Here is an 18,773-nt window from a genome sequence, read left to right as displayed (position 1 = left end):
GACGTGAACGCGCGTTCACTCCACACTGCAGAAGAGTTAGTTTAGCTCTGAGAATATCTAGTGAATGCACAGGGGACGTTTGTGCAGAAATAACTGCTGCAGCTCCTCCAGACCAACAGAGCTTTCCCGTGTCTTGGGAAGTAACGGAGCTCTACAGAGATTTACGTTGTCTTCTTGTTACCGACCGGGTGCCGGTGTCTCCTCTGCTCTCTCCGGCTGCGGGCGGAGAGAGCAGAGGAGACACGCTGGACAGCCCCGCTGCCTCAGCCTGCACTGATGCAGGAAAAGCCAACACTAGGATCAGATCTAAATCATGTTCATGGAGAAACCTTCGTCTGGTCAGCTAACATTACTGCCAAGCAGCTGAAATATAGAGTGATATTGTGGTTTTAGCTGACGTGTGTCGCCTCACTGTTTTGAGTGATGCTCGTTCAGGTATATTGAGAGCAAGCGCGAGCCCGACGCTGACTTTCGTTGATTTCACGGCCATAGGTGTCGCTGTTAAGAAGCATTTCTGAAAGTTACAAATAGTCCCTTTAACTTTAATTTTCATTAGCCACACATACCAACAATATAATACTGTGGTGTGCAGCATGCCTCAAAGCTAGTCAGTCTTCCCACCACCAGGGCGCGCTGTCTCAGAAACAGCACATGTTTAGTAATAGAATGCGCATGCGCAGACGGTCTGTTTTCAAACCAGTAGAAGGAAGAAGCCGCAGTAGAGGCGGTAGATGAAGAGAAGCAGCATCGTCTTTAACTTAGTATTTATCAGGTTTAGCTTCAACTTATAGTCTTACAATGGATTTAGAAACTGGAACATACGAACCAGGATTTGTTGGGATTCGGTTTTGTCAAGAATGGTGAGTTTGTGGCCGAACAGAGGTCAGATAAGTTACTCTAGGTAGTTAGCTACATGAAGCTACATAAACACATGCTAACTCAAGGTTGTCTTACACAGGTTTGATTTGGGCTGATATCAATAAATTGGTTGTCATTAAACATCTTTAACATTCAGTCATTTACTTACAATGATGTACTTTATTTCATGGATGCATTTTAGATACTGTTAGTCTCATATTCATACCTGTAAGTAGTAGAAAGGCTGTACTTATTGACAACTACTCTAAGTTCATGTTAAAAATGAATATAAAGGCTAAAAAGCTGTACATCTTTATTTCAGTCCTTGCTTTTTTAATACCTCTTACCTTGCTCTTTTTGCTCCTCGTCTGTTCACCTGATTGTTTCTGTTTTATGTGGTTTGTTTTATGTTTTTACTCTTGATTTTCACTATAATGGTACCTCCATTGTTTACTGATTGTGATGCAGCATCATTTCCACCATTGATTGAACCATATACTAGATAGATGGATAGATAGTAACTTTATTGATCCCAAGGGAAATTCAAGTTTCCAGCATCACAGTTCCATAGTGCAAAACATTTTAGTTAAAAGGCAGTAAAAAAGTTAGTAGTGCAAAGTACAAAAAAATATACCAGATATAAAAATTAAAATTAAAACTGAATATAGTGCAGGGTAACAGCTGTGATACACGATTATTAAAAAAGTGTATTAGTGCAGAAGAGACTGTTAAAAATGAGTATAGTGAAAGGTAACTCCAGTAGCTTAGTCTATGAAAGTGCACTTGTGTGCATTATAATCTGTCCTGCAGACCGTCCTCCTTTGTCTCCTCCCTAGAGAGTTGTTGTACATATACTTCATATTTGTATACTAATTCTCTGTCTTTTTTTGTATATTTTCCTTGTGCTTAAAAAGAAATCCTAAATATGTTGACTCTGTTTTCCAGCAACAACATGTTATACCCTAAAGAGGACAAGGAGAACCGTATCCTGCTTTATGCGGTAAGTATCTGGTTCAAAGATAAGGTCCCATAATAGAAAAGCCCTATGCAGTGGTTGAGAGAGTCCTGAATAGGGGGGCTGGGTAATCTCAGGACTTGGTCCATGTTTGACCATGACCAGTCACTCGAGTTTAGTTTACCCGGGGAGTAAACAGAGGGTGAGCACAGTGTTTTTAAAAGAGTTGTTGAAATCACAAAGTGACATTCAAATACCATAAAAATGGGAACAAATAATAAAAGAAAATCTGTTAAAAGTTACATATCCTGGCTATCGATGTTGGCTCATTCATCAGTTTGAGACAGTCCAATGTAGTGTCTGTGTAGTGCAATGCATGAGTGATGAAAACAGGGATCACTCCAAACATGCTGATAATAATACTGATATAGCATATGCCTATATACAGGGTCAAATGTATGTCCCATGTTGTTGTTTTCTTAACTGTTATGGAGCTAGATAAGCTTAAATGTACATTGTAAACCTGTGATAATTGGTCTTTTTATCTTCTTGCAGTGCAGGAACTGTGACTACCAACAAGAGGCAGACAACAGCTGCATCTATGTCAACAAGATCACCCACGAGGTTGAGTAAGTAAAAGAAACCACAGTGCCACAAAAATGACCTAGATCTTGATTTGCTTGATATTGGCTAATGTGTCACACTGCTGTTCTCACTGCAGTTTCATCTCTGCTTTAAAGTGTAACTTAACACCCCCTGAAAATCTTGTTTTTGCTGACCTCTTGTTGTTTTAACTTCTCACCTTGCTGTAGTGAGGTGTGCACAGGACCTTGTGGCATCACTGCTGGGTGTTGTTGCAAGTGTTACAAGGCACATTTCTGTCTGTCTCTGAGAAAAAGGCTTAAAACTTTTCATTCTGGTGTTAAGTTGTTTCCTGCTTGTTGTGCAACCACTACACGCTATTATCCCTTTACCAACACAAAAAATGGTCACTGACAAGTCATGTTAAATGCATTCCCCAGACACTTTCAAATACAGCAGTCCTGGCATTTAATGGGATCTTTTAAAAGAGAATCTCTTGATTTTAATTGTGCACATTCAGTCTGCAGATGCTTTTACAATGACGTAAATACATAGTGAGTGACTACACATAAGGCTTAACATTTGTAATAGAGCACCGTATGTAATGTCCAATACTAAAAGATTTCTTGCACATTTTACGTATGTAATTTCAGTCACTTGAGGGCTAATTGTTGGTAAGTCATTCAGCATCTTCCTTCTGTCTTTCTCCAGTGAGTTGACACAAATCATCGCTGATGTATCCCAGGATCCAACACTACCGAGGACAGAGGACCACCCCTGTCCCAAGTAAGTTTTGCTATAATAAGTTGACCTCATTCATTCTCTCTGGAGACCCCTAATTGTTCATCTGTTTTTTAAGGGTAATATTCTTGTGTTGTTAGTTTGGTGCAACATTTAGTATAATTTATTTTTGGGGTATTCAGCACAGAAAACAGCTTTGTTTTGATGATTTGAACTTGACTCATCAATTCCTAATTCACTGCTTTTATAAACTTCATCATGTCTGATATACTAACAAACAAGTTACACTCATACCAGAAGCAGCAATGATTGTACTCTCTTCACCAGCCACACATTTAGGGAGCGTACAACTTGTTTCTAGCTGTCAAAAGTTTTATATGGGAAAGGTGGTCTGAAACATTTTAAGATTTCAACTGGGGGTTTTTTTCTGTGGGACCACCAACATATTTGCCCTTGGAGCACACCACCATCCTTAGCCGAATGTGAAATGAGATGTTGTGACACTGAGCAGCTGTGTTTGTAATAGTTTTTAATATTGTGCTCACACCATGTCTCTTCCCAGATGCGGTCACAAGGAGGCAGTGTTCTTCCAGTCTCACAGTATGAAGGCTGAGGTAATGATCATTGTTAATGAAACACATAATGCATGAACTGTAGTCTTAACATTGTTTGTTTAGGAACAAGTTCACTAGCTTTTTGTGGTTAGTGAGGACACACCTTGTCCTGTTGTCCACACATCTTTTTTTGGATATTAAAGGGATAGTTCGGGTGTTTTGAATTGGGGTTGTATAAAGGTAATTATCCATAGTCAATGTATTACCTACAGTAGCAGACAGGAGTTACCTCACAGAACCAAATCAATGTACTGCTGTGGACGAGGCCAGCAGCAAAACGTATTACAGCCACTTAAAAGAAAGGCTGACCTAAAAATATAATTTTTTCATTTATTATTATTTTTGGGTGAGCTTTTCTTTTTGGTGGCTAAAATACATTAGATGCCGGCCGTCATCTACTGTAGGTAATACACTGACTACGGAAAAGTATGCCATACAACACCACTTCAAAACACCTGAACTATTCCTTTAAGAATTAAATAGAAGGTCTAATATTTGAAGCACATGTCCTGTTTCTCCTGACAGGACGCAATGAGACTGTACTACGTCTGCACGGCTCCTCACTGTGGACACAGATGGACGGAGTAAAGCTGGTGATAATGAACAGGTCTAACATTTTTCATCTACAGTACTGCTGTTCACAAAAAGCTGCAGCTCAAATAGAGTTATTTTTTTACTCTTACTGTGCAGTTTGTTGTCCAACAGCAGAACTGCTGCTTTCTGTAGACCCTGAACGTATCTTTGTTTGTTTGTCAGACAACCATCTTGTGAATATAATGTATTAATAGTTTTTTATAACATGTTTTGTTAGATTAAAAGAATCAGTTGTTTCAAATTGTCTTTGAGTCATTTAATGGAAACATGTATGAAATACTTGTAAACATTCACATTAGCAGACACACCCATGCTTTTGGCAGCATGAACACATAATGGGCCTCTTAAGTTTTCACACTCCTTTTATCAAATCAGGGTTATAACACTTCTTGGTTCCTCCCACTTCAAAAGCATCCGCGCTGCTTGATAATGCAAAACAAATACTACCGATTTCCTCTTAAAACCCTCATCACTCTAAATATCACTTTGAAGCAGTCATGCCTCATTTGTGGTCAAGGAACTGCCTCAGTTTTCCTGTCACTATGTGGAATATTGACAGCGCCGATTCGACTTCCTCCTTTTTCAAACGCGTATTTTCCAAAAAAACTTTCGGGAACTTCCTTGTTCTCTTCCTATAAGAACAAGGAAGGTGTACTTCCCGTGACCACACCTCTTGAGACCGTCTCTTCCATAAAGCAGCTGCACAGTCAAAGGCGTCTGTGTACGGAGCCATGGCCCAAACAGGTATGACAACAAACAGCTTATACTACACATATTACACTTTGAAATTACATTTTCAATTATGGCATAAGCCAACTTATTTATTTTGAATATGCTTTTGATCGTCTTCAAACTGCTTTTCAGTGAACATCGTTTCAAGGCAGCAGTGGGGAGCAGCTGCCCCGAAACAAAAGGAGACTTTGAAGAAGGCTGCCCAGAAAGTCGTCATACACCACACCGCTCTCCCAAGTTGCAAAGACCAGAAAGAGTGTATGAGCCGCCTTGTCAGCATTCAGAGAGGGCATATGAACGACAGAGGCTTCGATGACATCGGATATAAGTGAGTAGCTCTGTTGCCTTCACTGCTCACACATTCCAGGTGAATGTCATTTTTGTGTGATGTTTATATAGCGTTGTATGTACAACGGGCACGTATTGGAGGAAATTTAATTATGTATTCCTTCTAATGAGTTTCTGCTAGTTTTCAATGCTATAAGATCCTCAACCGTACTTTATGTGCGTTTCAGTTTTCTCGTCGGAGGAGACGGTACAGTGTATGAGGGCCGCGGCTGGGGTGTGGTAGGGGCACATGCCAAAGGCAACAATCATGAGTCACTAGGGATTGCCTTCATGGGCAATTTCACAAGTAAGTGCACTTATTAATCTTTTGCATTGTGCAACAATATGAGAACATCATAATGTCTAGAAAAGAACATAAAAAACAGTAGAGGGGTATTTTTAATAACATGTTTTCTGGTAATTCAATAAATAATCTCTATGAATAAAACACATGTTAAAGCCTATTTTTGTATACTCCAGTGTGAATTTAAATACTTGACAAATGAAAAGTACTGAAGATTTTTTCATTTTCAGAACTTGAGTGCAAAATGAACATTTTTAAGTGAAATTATAGAGAAGAAAATAAATATAGGCCTAGCCTATATCACGTCAGATATGATGATAATGCTACTTCTTTTGATTTCAGATGACACGCCAAGTGCAGAGGCAATGACGTCAGTCAAACAGCTGATGCAATCCGGAGTTTGTCAGGGCTTTTTAAACTCTGGGTTTTCCGTGTTTGGTCACAAAGATCTGGGAAGCGCAGATACAGAATGTCCAGGAGGAAAACTGCATGCTGCGCTCCCACAGCTGAGGGGTACCCCATAAAGCTCACTGCAGGATATGATGGTATAGATGAAAAAAATGTTCCCTAGCTTCAATCGCACATAAACCTTTACTAGCTCTTTGTTAATCTCAGATGTGGAATAAACAGGTGGCAGGATGAAAAATAACTTTATATATTAAACACTAACCCTCCCATCACTTTTTTTCTTTTGACATTTTTTTTTTATCGTGGCTGTCCTCTGAACTAAGGGAAGGTCTGTCGGCCTTTTTCTTACAGCAGAGGGAGCCATCACATGGGATGAGACCAATAAGCTTTAGTGCAAAATGCCTCAAAATCAATGCAATTTAATTCATATGTTGGAAAATTGTCACATTAGCTCTTACTTTTAATTTGTTGTGCTACATTTTAGTTGCCTAAGGATATATTAAATAAAGCAATATTAATAGGGTGGGCTATACATTTTACTTATGAATACTTTGATATTGTTATTAGTGGGCTGTGGTTTAAGATAAACATTCACATGGATTTAACTTGTTCTAATGTTATGCTGCAGGTCTTTTGGAAATAAATACCATCTAATCAGCAATTTGATTATTTGATTCATTTTGTACTAACTCACCTTCTCCCACAGAGGACACGGTTACCCACAGAGTCGCACTTGCTGCTTGGATTTCACCATCTGGCTCACGAGATTCCTCCGAACAGAATTAATTCAAATAATGATACAATATACTATACTGTGTATAGGCCTACTTTTTTTTCTTTAAACGACACAAGACAAATATTGCACAGGGAGAATGAATCAAGGGGATTACAAGTGTTGAGACAACAATGCGTGCTTTCTGCAGCGCCTGAAACATTCCCAACAAGTGCTCACTTGTGCAGCTCAGGGATTATGAAGGGCGGCCCCTATCAAATTGACTAAGAGAAGGTATAATGTTAACAGATTATACGTGCAGTTCCGGTTGTCATGCCTGATGTCTGGTAAATGACTTGTGAAACACCCAGCATGATGGTTGATTTGATTAGAATATTCTTTATTTAATTATTGTCATAATAGTGGTATGTGGCATTCTGTAGGCACATGTCACATTACTGTAGTGGCCAATCATTGGCTGTAGTATTACCAAACAGAAATCAGTGGTCAGGTTGTGGTAGTGGGGTGGTCTTTTTTTAGTTTAATCGATTAGTTGTTTGGTCTATAAAATGGTGAAAAATGTTGATCAGTGTTTCCCCAAGCCCAAGATGACGTCCTCAAATGTCTTGTTTTGTCCACAACTCAAAGATATTCAGTTTACTGTCATAGAGGAGTAAAGAAACCAGAAAATATTCACATTTAAGAAGCTGGAATCAGAGAACAAAATGCCCCAAAGCAATTTATCAATTATCAAAATAGCAGGCGATTCATTTAATAGCTGACAACTAATCAATTCATCGTTGCAGATCTAGTTTATTTCATTTTGAATTTAATTTTTTCTGTCTTTTATATTAGATTAAATGGACTACTTTATTCTATGAGTGGTCAGAAGTGCGACCAATCTATATCATATTTTTTCAAATAGAAGGGAACCTTTAAAAAAAATATATTAATCAAAATGTTTTTATTTAAATTACCAGTAAAGGCTCAAACATTTCCCTTTATGCCTCTGCTCCTTTCAAAGCTGCTGTTCTTTACTGTTCGCAAATCATTTCTGGACAAATTACTGGAAAGCCGGTTTTGAACTGTTCTGTCGTCAATTTGGGTATCAGACTTTCCTTTCCTTTTTGTCTTTGGGGTTCGGGAAGATGATACCCACACTGTTCTCTGCTTCCATGTGCTGTCCGTGCAGCAGGATATCTGAAAAACATATAAATGCACAAAAAGATTTAAATGAAACATGGTTTGATGAACTATTTACTTCCAGACTAGTGCAATGCTTGATTTTCCAAGTTGTTTCTTTGTGTTTCTCAACTGTTGATGGAAGTGAAGACATTTAGCTTCAGCATCATTAGGGAGCAAGTTTAGTGTGTTCAAAAAACTTCAGGGGAAAATAAAAGTGAGTCAGAGCTCTGATAGGCCATGTGGCATCATCAGAATACAATACAAATACAGAGTGTGGTGAACTTTAAACTGATGTTGTCAAACATTGAACATTATTTAACACCAGACTCCACCTCAGGCCATGTTTCACTCTCTTCTGGCTGGTCTCTTCATGGGAAAAAGCCTCCAGCCAGGCAGGAGTATTCTCGACACTCAGCAACACCAAACTACCAGAGTGTAAAGTTTGTACTGTCCCGTGCCATTAAGTGTGCCAAGAACTGTTGAAATCTTTTCCTTTTTATTTACATCGCCTTCCGGAAGACAATAAAACATTAACTAGCATGTTGTCTTAGCATGCCTCATTCATATCTGATGGGATGAATTATTCTGTGCGCTCAAATACCCACACTACAATACTATTATACTATACAAAAAATACTTAGTATGTCAAATGCAGTATGCCAAAATACCAGGATGTCCTACTACATCCGCTCGCATTTTGCAGTATGCAAGCCAGCATGCTTTTCTGGCTATTCTGACCCACAATCCTCTGCCCAGCGGATACATGAGCAAGAGGGTCAAAGTTCAAGGCGCAATGTTATGATGAAGTAGTATTGTATGCATACTGCATGCAATACTAAAAGTAAAAAGAAAAAGTAGGATTTGGAATGCACCAATTGTCTTGATGTGGGGGGAAAAAAACTCTCTCTCTCTCTTCCTGCCACCCACACAGACACACATTCATTTTAATCATTGATCCACTTTGCTTACATTCTTATGGAAAAGCCCCATTAGTCCAAAAATAAAAATAGAAACAATTTTATTGGAGAAGTTAAATCAAGTGATTTCAAAATAAGATAATAGTTGCATTTTCCTTCTTTTTCACTGTATTGAGACATGCCCTAAATCTTACAATAACAGTTTTAAAAATAAGTGGAATCACCTCTCCCTATATTTTCAAACATTTTACCCAACATGCATCTAGTTCATTGAGTTTTACTCTGTTTGTTTAGGCCTAATACCGACAAGATCATTTAGGCTACACTTACTTCTTACTTTTTAGAGGCATTTTGACAAACCATGGTGTCAACAAAGGTGCGCAGAGAGAAGAAGAAGAAGAAGAAGAAGAGAGAGCTCCCGAAGCCCCAGAGGGCAAGGCGCGTGTGGGAGGGTTGAGTTTCATGAGTCACGGAAGTGTTATAATTGAAGCCGAGAGTTCACCGATCAGTCACACAGATTGACAGCAATTCATCCCGGATCCAGACGTCTCTTGGCACAGTTTGGCTCAATTATTATTATTGAATTTACCTTTTAATTATGGCCTATAAAGTGCCAAAACATTGAGTCACATTATTATTATTCTTACTGCTTTGATTTATCGATAAAAGTGATTCAATATCTTTATTTGGTTAAAGGTCTCATATTATAAAAAAGTGAGATTTTCATGTTTTTTTATTATAAAGCAGGCTTAAGTCCTATATAAATACTGTGAAAGTATTGAAAGACTCAATCCACAGGGAAATACACACAGCCCGTATTCAGAAACTGCATTTGAAACAAGCTGTCAGGATTTCTGCCCATTTGTGATGTCACAAATATACAACATTTAGACCCTTGACACAATTTTAAACGTTAAAATTCTAAATGTGTCCCAGTTTATTCCTGGTTGCAGTGTATGTGAATGTCATCAGCTGACAGGAAGTACACATGGACCCAAACTGTTGCCTAGGAAACGCAATTCTGTTGCAATTCCATCAAAATGGGCTAAAACGGAGTGTTTCAGACAAGAAGGCAAATACAGGTATATTCAGGCAGATTGTATGAGGAAAATAAAGTTTTTTTTAACATTACAGCATGTATACATGTTCTAGTAGAAACACAAAATACAAGTGTGAACCTGAAAATTAGCATGATATGGGACCTTTAAATTCTGTTTTCTAAAATGATGATCCAGTCCTCTAAGAGTACTGGAACATGCGCAAATTACGCCCTCAAGTGTCTCGCCCTTAGATCCACTAAAGTAACGCACTACTTTGTGTAGGTAACGAGTCCTGAGCTGCTCTGATCATGCGCATTAGTTGTCACGCTGTCTGTGTGGCCGGCGCGTCTTTGGCTCCTCACCACTTTGAACGAGCGCACCTTTGCTCTGTGGAGTTCAGTGACGCGCTCTGCTCCAGATCACCTGGACGCACTGTGAGGACTTTTTTTGAGTTGTGACTTCTGAGAAACCTTTTTAAGATGGACGACTTGAAAACTTCGGACCGATGTTTCCACAAGTCGTCGTTCAGCATCAGCAGCCTGTTGTTGAGACGAGACGGGGTGATGGAGGACCAGGAGAAGTCTCCAAAGGTTAGTGCTCACCTACAATCTGTAATCTTAAAAAGCTCGGACCAACCCAGAAATCTTGGTGTAGTCATGGACTCTGACCTGCAGCTTTAACAGACATATTAAGACAATTACAAAGACAGCTTTCTATCACCTGGAACAAGCTCCCAGAAACCTGCAGGACCAACTCCAACTCTGACTTCTTTTAAATCAAAGCTTAAAACGTTCCTGTTTGCTGGTGCCTTTTATTAAACCAGATAATGATCTTGTACTGCACTAGAGCTTTTAGTCTTGTGTGTTATATTCTATTTTAGCTTCTATACTATAGATTTTATTTTTAGCTTGTTTTTATTTTCTAATCTTTAATATTTTTATAACTGTTTTAATTATGTTTTAATGTTCTTTTTGCACTTTGTCGCAATGCTCTTGAATGTTTATGTAAAGCACAACATGCAAAGTCTCTCCTCAGAGCTTATGAAGAACTGAACATATATGATGATGACTCCTAGAGCTATACTATGGAAGAGTGCAGTCTTATTATTATTTATTTATTTATGCACTTCTTTTTTTGTTCCAACTCTGACTTCTTTTAAATCAAAGCTTAAAACTTTCCTGTTTGCTGCTGCTCTTTTATTAAACCAGATAATGATCTTATACTGCACTAGAGCATTTACTCTTGTGTGTCTATTTTAGCTTCTATCCTAGCTTTTATTTTAAGCTTGTTTTTATTTTATAATCTTTAATGTTTTTATGTTTTGTATTTTTTTCTATTTCAAAGGTTTTTCACCTAATGATAAATGACTAATAATAATTCCAAAATGAACTGAACTTTCAACTCAACCTACAAAATAAAGGAGGGAAAAAGGGAAAGCTGTTTGTCATTGAGTGGATTCCAGTTAAAAATCTTCGAGTGGATGTTTCAATCTCTCTCAAGTTGGGATACTGCACATATTTAAACAATAACTTGACAATAAGTGTTTTAATTGTGTCTTAATGTTCTTTTGCACTTTGTCACAATGTTCTTGAATGTTTATGTGAAAGCACTTTGAACTGCCCTGTTGCTGAAATGTGCTCTACAAATAAAGCTGCCTTGTCTTCTTCTTCTTCTGCGTCCCAGAAACTTCATCCAGAGGAGACATCCAGTCGAGAGGACAACTTTGACAGCGAGAGGAACTGCGAAAAACCCCAAAAAGCAGAAACCAAGCCGGTGACTGCAAATGGAAAACGAGAAGGAAATAAAGCCGAATCAAAGAAAAACAGTGGAGCAGAAGAAGAAAGCGTCAAACCTCCTTTCAGCTATAACGCGCTCATCATGATGGCGATCCGCCAGAGTCCGGACCGACGGCTCACACTGAACGGCATCTACGAGTTCATCATGGACAACTTCCCGTACTACCGACAGAACCGACAAGGATGGCAAAACTCCATCAGGCACAACTTGAGTCTGAACAAGTGCTTCGTGAAAGTGCCTCGCCACTATGATGACCCGGGTAAAGGCAACTACTGGATGCTGGACGCCTGCAGCGAGGACGTCTTCATAGGTGGCACATCTGGGAAGCTGCGACGCAGAGCCACAGCTGGATCAAGAACCAAGCTCGCACTAAAGAGAGGAGGAGGAAGTCGCATGATGTCCTCCTGCAACACTGCAACAAGCGTGACTTTGGGTTCGTTTTACTGGCCACCGTTTCTGCCTCTCCAAACACCAGTGCGCACCCATCACCACCACCTCGGACCTTATCTGAGCGCTCATCCTCGTTTCCAAGACAACGCAGCATCCTTGGTGTCACAGCGGTCTCGTGCTGCTGCAGATGCGGACCGGTTCGTGCAGATGCAGCACCAGGAGATGTCTTACATCGGACTCAGCTGCGCGCAATCCAGGCGTCAGATTGGCACCACAGCTTTCTCCACATCCATCCCTGCTGCGTGCACACACCTGCCTCTGACGGATCCATACTCCTTTAACATGATCTCAGGACAAGCTAGTTACTTTTACTCCTCTCACCAGATACCGTTTAGTCCGTGCCAAGAGGAGTGCGCCACATCCAAGACGTCTCCAGGAGCGTTTTTATCCAAGAATGGACACTCAGACCTCGGAGGGTTCTGTAATGACTTTCCAAATTATAGTCACCCTCAAGTCACTTCAAGTCCTCCTTCGTCTTGGAATATAGAGAAATAGAGTAACATATAGTCATAGTACCCGATATGTAAGATTTAACACATTGCTGTAAGGCAAGGCAAGGCAGCTTTATTTGTAGAGCACATTCCAGCAACAGGGCAATTCAAAGTGCTTTACATAAACATTCAAGAACATTTTTTTTTATTTGCACATATATAAAACTGCACAAAATCCAGTCAATGAAAAAAACAAACAAGAAATATGTCAGGAGAGGTCAAGAAGCCACCTCCCCCCCAACCCCAGGAGAAAAAAACTATAACAAAAAAGGAAGAAAGATCTAAACTAACATCATTTTAAAAATACAACAAAAGTTAAACAACAACAAGAAGTCCACAAAATGTGCAGAAAAACCTAACCTAACAGTGGAAAACAATCCAATAAAAACAATACAATGCATACAAAAGAAACAGTACAGAAAAAAAGAAAATGTATCTAAACATTGCGACAAAGTGCAAAAGAACATTAAGACATAATTAAAACAGTTATAAAAACATTAAAGATTAGAAAATAAAAACAAGCTAAAAATGAAAGCTAGGATAGAAGCTAAAATAGAATATAACACACAGGAATAAAAGCTCTAGTGCAGTATAAGATCATTATCTGGTTTAATAAAAGGCAGCAGCAGCAAACAGAAAAGTTTTAAGCTTTGTTTTAAAAGAACTCAGAGTTGGAGTTGGTCCTGCAGGTTTCTGGGAGCTTGTTCCACATATATGGAGCATAAAAACTGAACGCTGCTTCTGCATGTTTAGTTGTGACTCTGGGGACACTAAGTAGACCTGATCCAGATGACCTGAGAGGTCTGGATGGTTCAGAACATAGCAGAAGATCAGAAATGTATTTTGGTCCCTAAACCATTTAGTGCTTTGTAAACCAGCAGCAGTAATTTGAAATCAATTCTCTGAGAGACAAGGAGCCAGTGTAGAGACCTCAGAACTGGACTGATATGATCCACTGTAGAATTTAGATTAACAAAGTTGGTAAATAAAAGGCCAGAGAGCATCCTGCAAAATTGGAATTTCTTGAGTTTATGAAATGCAATAATGTCTTTGATACAGTGAAAGATATCTAAATTGAAATGGGAATGTTTTGCACTAGACTTTTATTATTTCATCAGAGCAAGTGTTGTGCAATTTATGTCAAATTAACAACAATTAGGCCTCTTCTGACAGACGCCATGCATTTACAAAAAAAATGTGAAAAGATTATAATATTAATAATAATAATTCGACCCTGTCCCTGGTTACATTGTGGTTATTTTAAAACACATCAATGTAACCAGGGACAGGGTCAAATTATTATTATTATTTTTTGAAAATGTAATTAATTGCAACCTGGTCTGCATTTGTTAACTGAAACTATTTTCCTGTTTCAGAATCAATGCTCTCCACTTAGTTCTTCTCATTAATTATTTTCTACATATGTGTATGCACTTGCCAGTATAGACATTGAAGTTATATTTAGGCGCATGTCACAGTTTGAGGCCTAATGCCATCATCTGAATTTATCTGCAAAAAACACGAAAACTGTCATAAAAAAATAAATAAATAAATAAAAACGGAATTATCATTCTGTCTGAAGTTATTACCAGCATGTTTACTGAGACATTTAAAGAAAAAATGGAATATGAGCGAGTTATGTAATGAAATTATTTTTAAATCGTTTTAAAATATAGAAAATTATACAGTGTGAGTGAAACAAATACAATGTTAAATTTGCTGCATTTATTGTCTTCGTTAATGTTGCATCTTTAAAAAAAAATGACATTAGGCTACTATTTTCATTAGGCTACATGTAATTAAACGATAAATAATGCATTTTTAATTGTGTTTTCCTTTCACCTCATTAAAACCTGCTGCTGTTGTTGATTGTTCTTATTTGTGCTGTTATTAAATGTTTCACTCTGGAGAATTTGAGCCCACACAACAAGGACGATAGATGGACTGATTTAATTACTGAAAGTGTGAAATCTTGGAGAGGAGGCCTCTTTGTGGAACAAGGTTTGATCTTCTGCTTTTCTTTTTTTTTTTAAGGATCAACAGTTCAAATGTTCACCTGAAGCTTTCCTGAGGAGACATCATGTTGAAACAGTGTGCAGACTGAACAGGTAGACATTTCCAGTCCAGCTGATCTTATTGATCTGTCTTGTGTTTCACTGGGAGGCTGACATCACTGCCTGTTCAACTTTCCCTCACCTCTGATATTAATTCATAAGCAAAATAGATGTATGCGGATATGCAGCTCTGCTTTCTGAGACAAAAGAGCCTTTATATGAAGAGACCCCAGCCTGTCACCTCTCCAAGCCCAGCCACATTCACACAGTCTCCTGTGGTTGGAGCAGACTGGGCTGGATCAGGTAACTGCACTGTTGGCAAAACTCACAGTCTAGATAGATGCGAAGATAATAATATTTTCATTACTTGCATGAGTAATTGTGGTCGCAGAAAGCAAAGAATCAACAGGTTTATGGTGCGAAGTGGAGTTTCCCTGCAGGCAGGAGTAAGAAGATACCGTTAGTGTCATAAATAACCACATTTTTTTGACAGCTCTACTGATAACAGAGCTGTATGAACCACTCCTGCTAACACTGATAAATTAACATATGCTTTCACTTAACAGTTTGGTGCTGATATATCTGTGCATGTGCTGAAAGTTGTGTATAAAGTTACATACAAATAATGGTTTGCTCAACATGACTTCTGATCTTGATGCATGGTGTTGAGCCCACTTTGTGAATTTTTCCCACCAAAATTAATATAAAGTGAAACAGTTTATGGTTAAATTATTTAAGGGACTGTATGAAAATTATCAGCAGGAGTCACAAAAGGGGGAGCGTTGTGTACATTTTTATTTTAGATAAAAGGAGGGTAGCAAGAGAGGGGGTTTAAATTTTCTAATCACAGATTTATATTTAATTTCATTCTTCCCTTGTAAGATTAATTTTAAAATAATAATAATTAAACAATTCAATTATTCAAAAAAAAGATGCCTTTCCTGTGAGCCATGTGCAGGGGACACATCTCTATATCAGGGATTTATTTTACCTATCAGAAGAAGATTGTAGGACCAATATGTCACTTTTATGAATCAGAATAGACACAAATCTTCATAGTTATTAGTGATCGAACGTTACCTCTCCACAGAACACGACTATGCAGCTCAAACCGTCACTATTTTGCAGCATAAACCAAAGCAGAACAGTGAAATGTGTCAAAGTGCAGCTGAAATATAATAACTGCAGCATCATATAGAGCAGTTCAGTCACACAGTTTGTGAAATAGACACGAAATTGAATCTATTTGATTCATGTTTCAACCCAAACCATGTTCTTTTCCTAAACCTAAGTAGTTTTGTTGCCTAAACCTAACCAAGTTGATCTGTTCTAACTTCTAGCTAAGAAGTTTTATTTTGAAAAGACTGTAGCGGAAATTGACATGTGCGTCACTCTATTGCTGGACATTCGTATGAAAATGCACAAAAAATACATTGTTGAAAAGTTGTGCTGAGCGTCACGCAAAAAAAAGGGAAATTTGTGTCTATGTATGAATCAAATAGATTAAATTACGTGATTCACAAACTGCCGTGAGACTGTGATGCACGGAGCCAACGTATTCCTCCCCTAACACAACCCCAAAATGTCCATACAGTCCCTGAAGAAAGCAATGCCATAACCGTGATAAAGTTCATTTAAAATGTAATCTTCTGTTGTTTCAGAGTAATACAAGTATTTTCTTCTTGTAAATCTGTGTTAACGGTTGTAGGTTAATCTCTGCTCTCTTAACTGGAAAAGATTACAGCAGTCCCATCACCCACTGGGCTCATTTTACAGGCCCACTGCTCCACAGTTTAAGATGTAAGTCTTTTGGCTGAGCTAGGTGTGCTTTATAAAGATATAGTACAGCTCTGGAAATCAATCCCTCACACTCGCCTCTCCCAACAGCACACAGGCTACCATTATCCGCAGCAAGTGGCTTCCACAGGTAGATCTGCCACCCTTTGAAATAAGGTGGGTGGGTTGTACACCCCCAGGCGTCTGTCTGTCTCTTGCCAGAAAGCCAATCTCTCAATGTCTCATTGCTGCTGTGTAGATAATGTAGCCTACATCCCCGTCTCACACACACACTTTACCCTGCTTCTTGTTGTGTTAAAGAGCAAAACAAAGACTTATCTGTTTGGGTCTGCGGTATCACTTTGACTGCTCCCTCCGCCATCTCTTTTCCTGTGACAATTTCTTTAACAGTAAGGGTCTTTGTGATCTATATGAATACCACATCCTAAAACAGCATAATAATAATCATAATCATGAAGGATATCATCTTCTCTTCCTCTTTGGTCTCATTTTGACTGACAACTAAATTTTGCAGAGCAGTCCAACCCTCTTATCACTAGCCTGTAGTGGTGGAATAGGTCTATTATTCAGATCATTTTCAGTAAAAGTAGCAGTAGTCTACCTGTACTCTGTAAATATACTCTTTTACGTAAGTAAGATTCCTGCATTCAAAATTGAGTACTGTAAGTATTCTCAGATAAATGTACTCACGGTATGAAAAGTAAAAGTAGGCTACACATTATGCTGTAGAATATGGACCCAGTCAGTGTTATAGTATTATTATAAATATAGGCTATTGTAAGAGGGTTATTATAGCTGATGCATTAACAGTCAGCATTTTAATCATTATATTCTATTGGCTGTATATCAAGTTCAAGTTCAAGACCTTTATTTGTCCTCGAGGGGCAATGTGCTTTGCCGCAGTAGCAAACAACAACAACAACAACAACAACAACAACAACAACAACAACAACATCTCATCACAATAAGACAATATACACATACTGTACATTCCCACATACTAAAACAGTGAAAAAAGGTGAAAACGTTGAAGTACCAAAAATTAAAAGAGTTAGACAATAAGATAATGACTAGAACAGAAGAAGAGGCATGGTTGGATGTGCTTATGCTACCTGTACTTTACAGAGTATATATTGTATTTTACATGCCCACTATGTTTCTTAAATATTTATCTGCAAAATAACTGTAATTGTTTATACTATAATTGTCAAATAATTGTAGTTGGTTAAAATATATATATAATATTTACCTTTGAAATTTAGTGTAGACGTACAACATAGAATAAAATGTAAGTACTAGAGTACATGTACAGGTATCTCAAAATTGTACAGTAAGAAAGTATTATTTACAACAAGCAAATGTTTGTTTTATGTATGTTTCTATTGGCTGTATATATTGTATTTTACATGCCAACTATGTTTTTTTAAATATTTATCTGCAAAATAACTGTATTTATTTATACTATAATTGTCAAATAATTGTAGTGGGTTAAAAATATAGTTATACTATTTACCTTTAACATTTAGTGTAGACGTACAACATAGAATAAATACTAGAGTACACGTACAAGTACCTCAAAATTGTACAGTAAGAAAGTATTATTTATGTTTCAAATATTTGTATTAAGAAGCATGTGCATGTCAGTGATACAGACTTCTTTGGGGTGTGTATCATGCCTCAGTTTGTATACATATCAACAAAAAAAGACAATACTAGGAACTAAGGGCAAACGAAAATGGAGACAAGCAAATACAAAAAACATAAGTAGTGAAAGAAAAAAAAAAAAAGTCCATGAATAAGTAAATAAATCACAGACAACACCCTAAGGCACACAAATCAGGGATACAGAAAGTATTATTTACAACAAGCAAATGTTTGTTTTATGTATGTTTCTATTGGCTGTATATATTGTATTTTACATGCCAACTATGTTTTTTAAATATTCATCTGCAAAATAACTGTATTTATGTATACTATAATTGTCAAATAATTGTAGTTGGTTAAAAAATATATATAATATTTACCTTTGAAATTTAGTGTAGACTAAAACATATAATAAAATGTAAATACTAGAGTACACATACAAGTAGCTCAACATTGTACAGTAAGAAAGTATTATTTACAACAAGGATGGTATTTTTTTTTTTTAATGATCTCAATAACCAGAATTTCTTTTTCACTTTCAGTTATCTCAAAAACCCTTAGAAATACACAT

General features: G+C 37.7%; 3 protein-coding genes across 3 annotated transcripts; all 3 read left to right on the top strand.

Moving 5' to 3' along the window:
* The first annotated feature begins 661 nt into the window (after positions 1–661).
* On the top strand, positions 662–4,585 carry polr2i (RNA polymerase II subunit I). The gene is made up of 6 exons (XM_037776547.1): positions 662–860; positions 1,804–1,858; positions 2,369–2,442; positions 3,107–3,181; positions 3,699–3,750; positions 4,276–4,585. Exons 1-6 carry the CDS (start codon positions 799–801, stop codon positions 4,336–4,338), a joined length of 381 nt encoding a protein of 126 aa, XP_037632475.1. The 5' UTR covers positions 662–798; the 3' UTR covers positions 4,339–4,585.
* A 279-nt stretch (positions 4,586–4,864) lies between these two features.
* Positions 4,865–6,776, top strand: pglyrp5 (peptidoglycan recognition protein 5). Its single transcript, XM_037776546.1, has 4 exons — positions 4,865–5,088; positions 5,209–5,404; positions 5,592–5,710; positions 6,050–6,776. The coding sequence occupies exons 1-4, from the start codon at positions 5,076–5,078 to the stop codon at positions 6,229–6,231; spliced, it is 510 nt and encodes a 169-aa protein (XP_037632474.1). The 5' UTR covers positions 4,865–5,075; the 3' UTR covers positions 6,232–6,776.
* Positions 6,777–10,364: 3,588 nt separating this feature from the next.
* Positions 10,365–12,828, top strand: foxg1c (forkhead box G1c). Its single transcript, XM_037776402.1, has 2 exons — positions 10,365–10,580; positions 11,653–12,828. The coding sequence occupies exons 1-2, from the start codon at positions 10,449–10,451 to the stop codon at positions 12,709–12,711; spliced, it is 1,191 nt and encodes a 396-aa protein (XP_037632330.1). The 5' UTR covers positions 10,365–10,448; the 3' UTR covers positions 12,712–12,828.
* The last annotated feature ends 5,945 nt before the right edge of the window (positions 12,829–18,773 follow it).

This window comes from Sebastes umbrosus, chromosome 7 (genome assembly GCF_015220745.1).
Source record: "Sebastes umbrosus isolate fSebUmb1 chromosome 7, fSebUmb1.pri, whole genome shotgun sequence".
In the NCBI taxonomy this organism is placed as follows: domain Eukaryota; kingdom Metazoa; phylum Chordata; class Actinopteri; order Perciformes; family Sebastidae; genus Sebastes; species Sebastes umbrosus.
The sequence above is the reverse complement of the archived record's forward strand: the minus strand, read 5'-3'. Positions and strand labels throughout refer to the sequence as shown.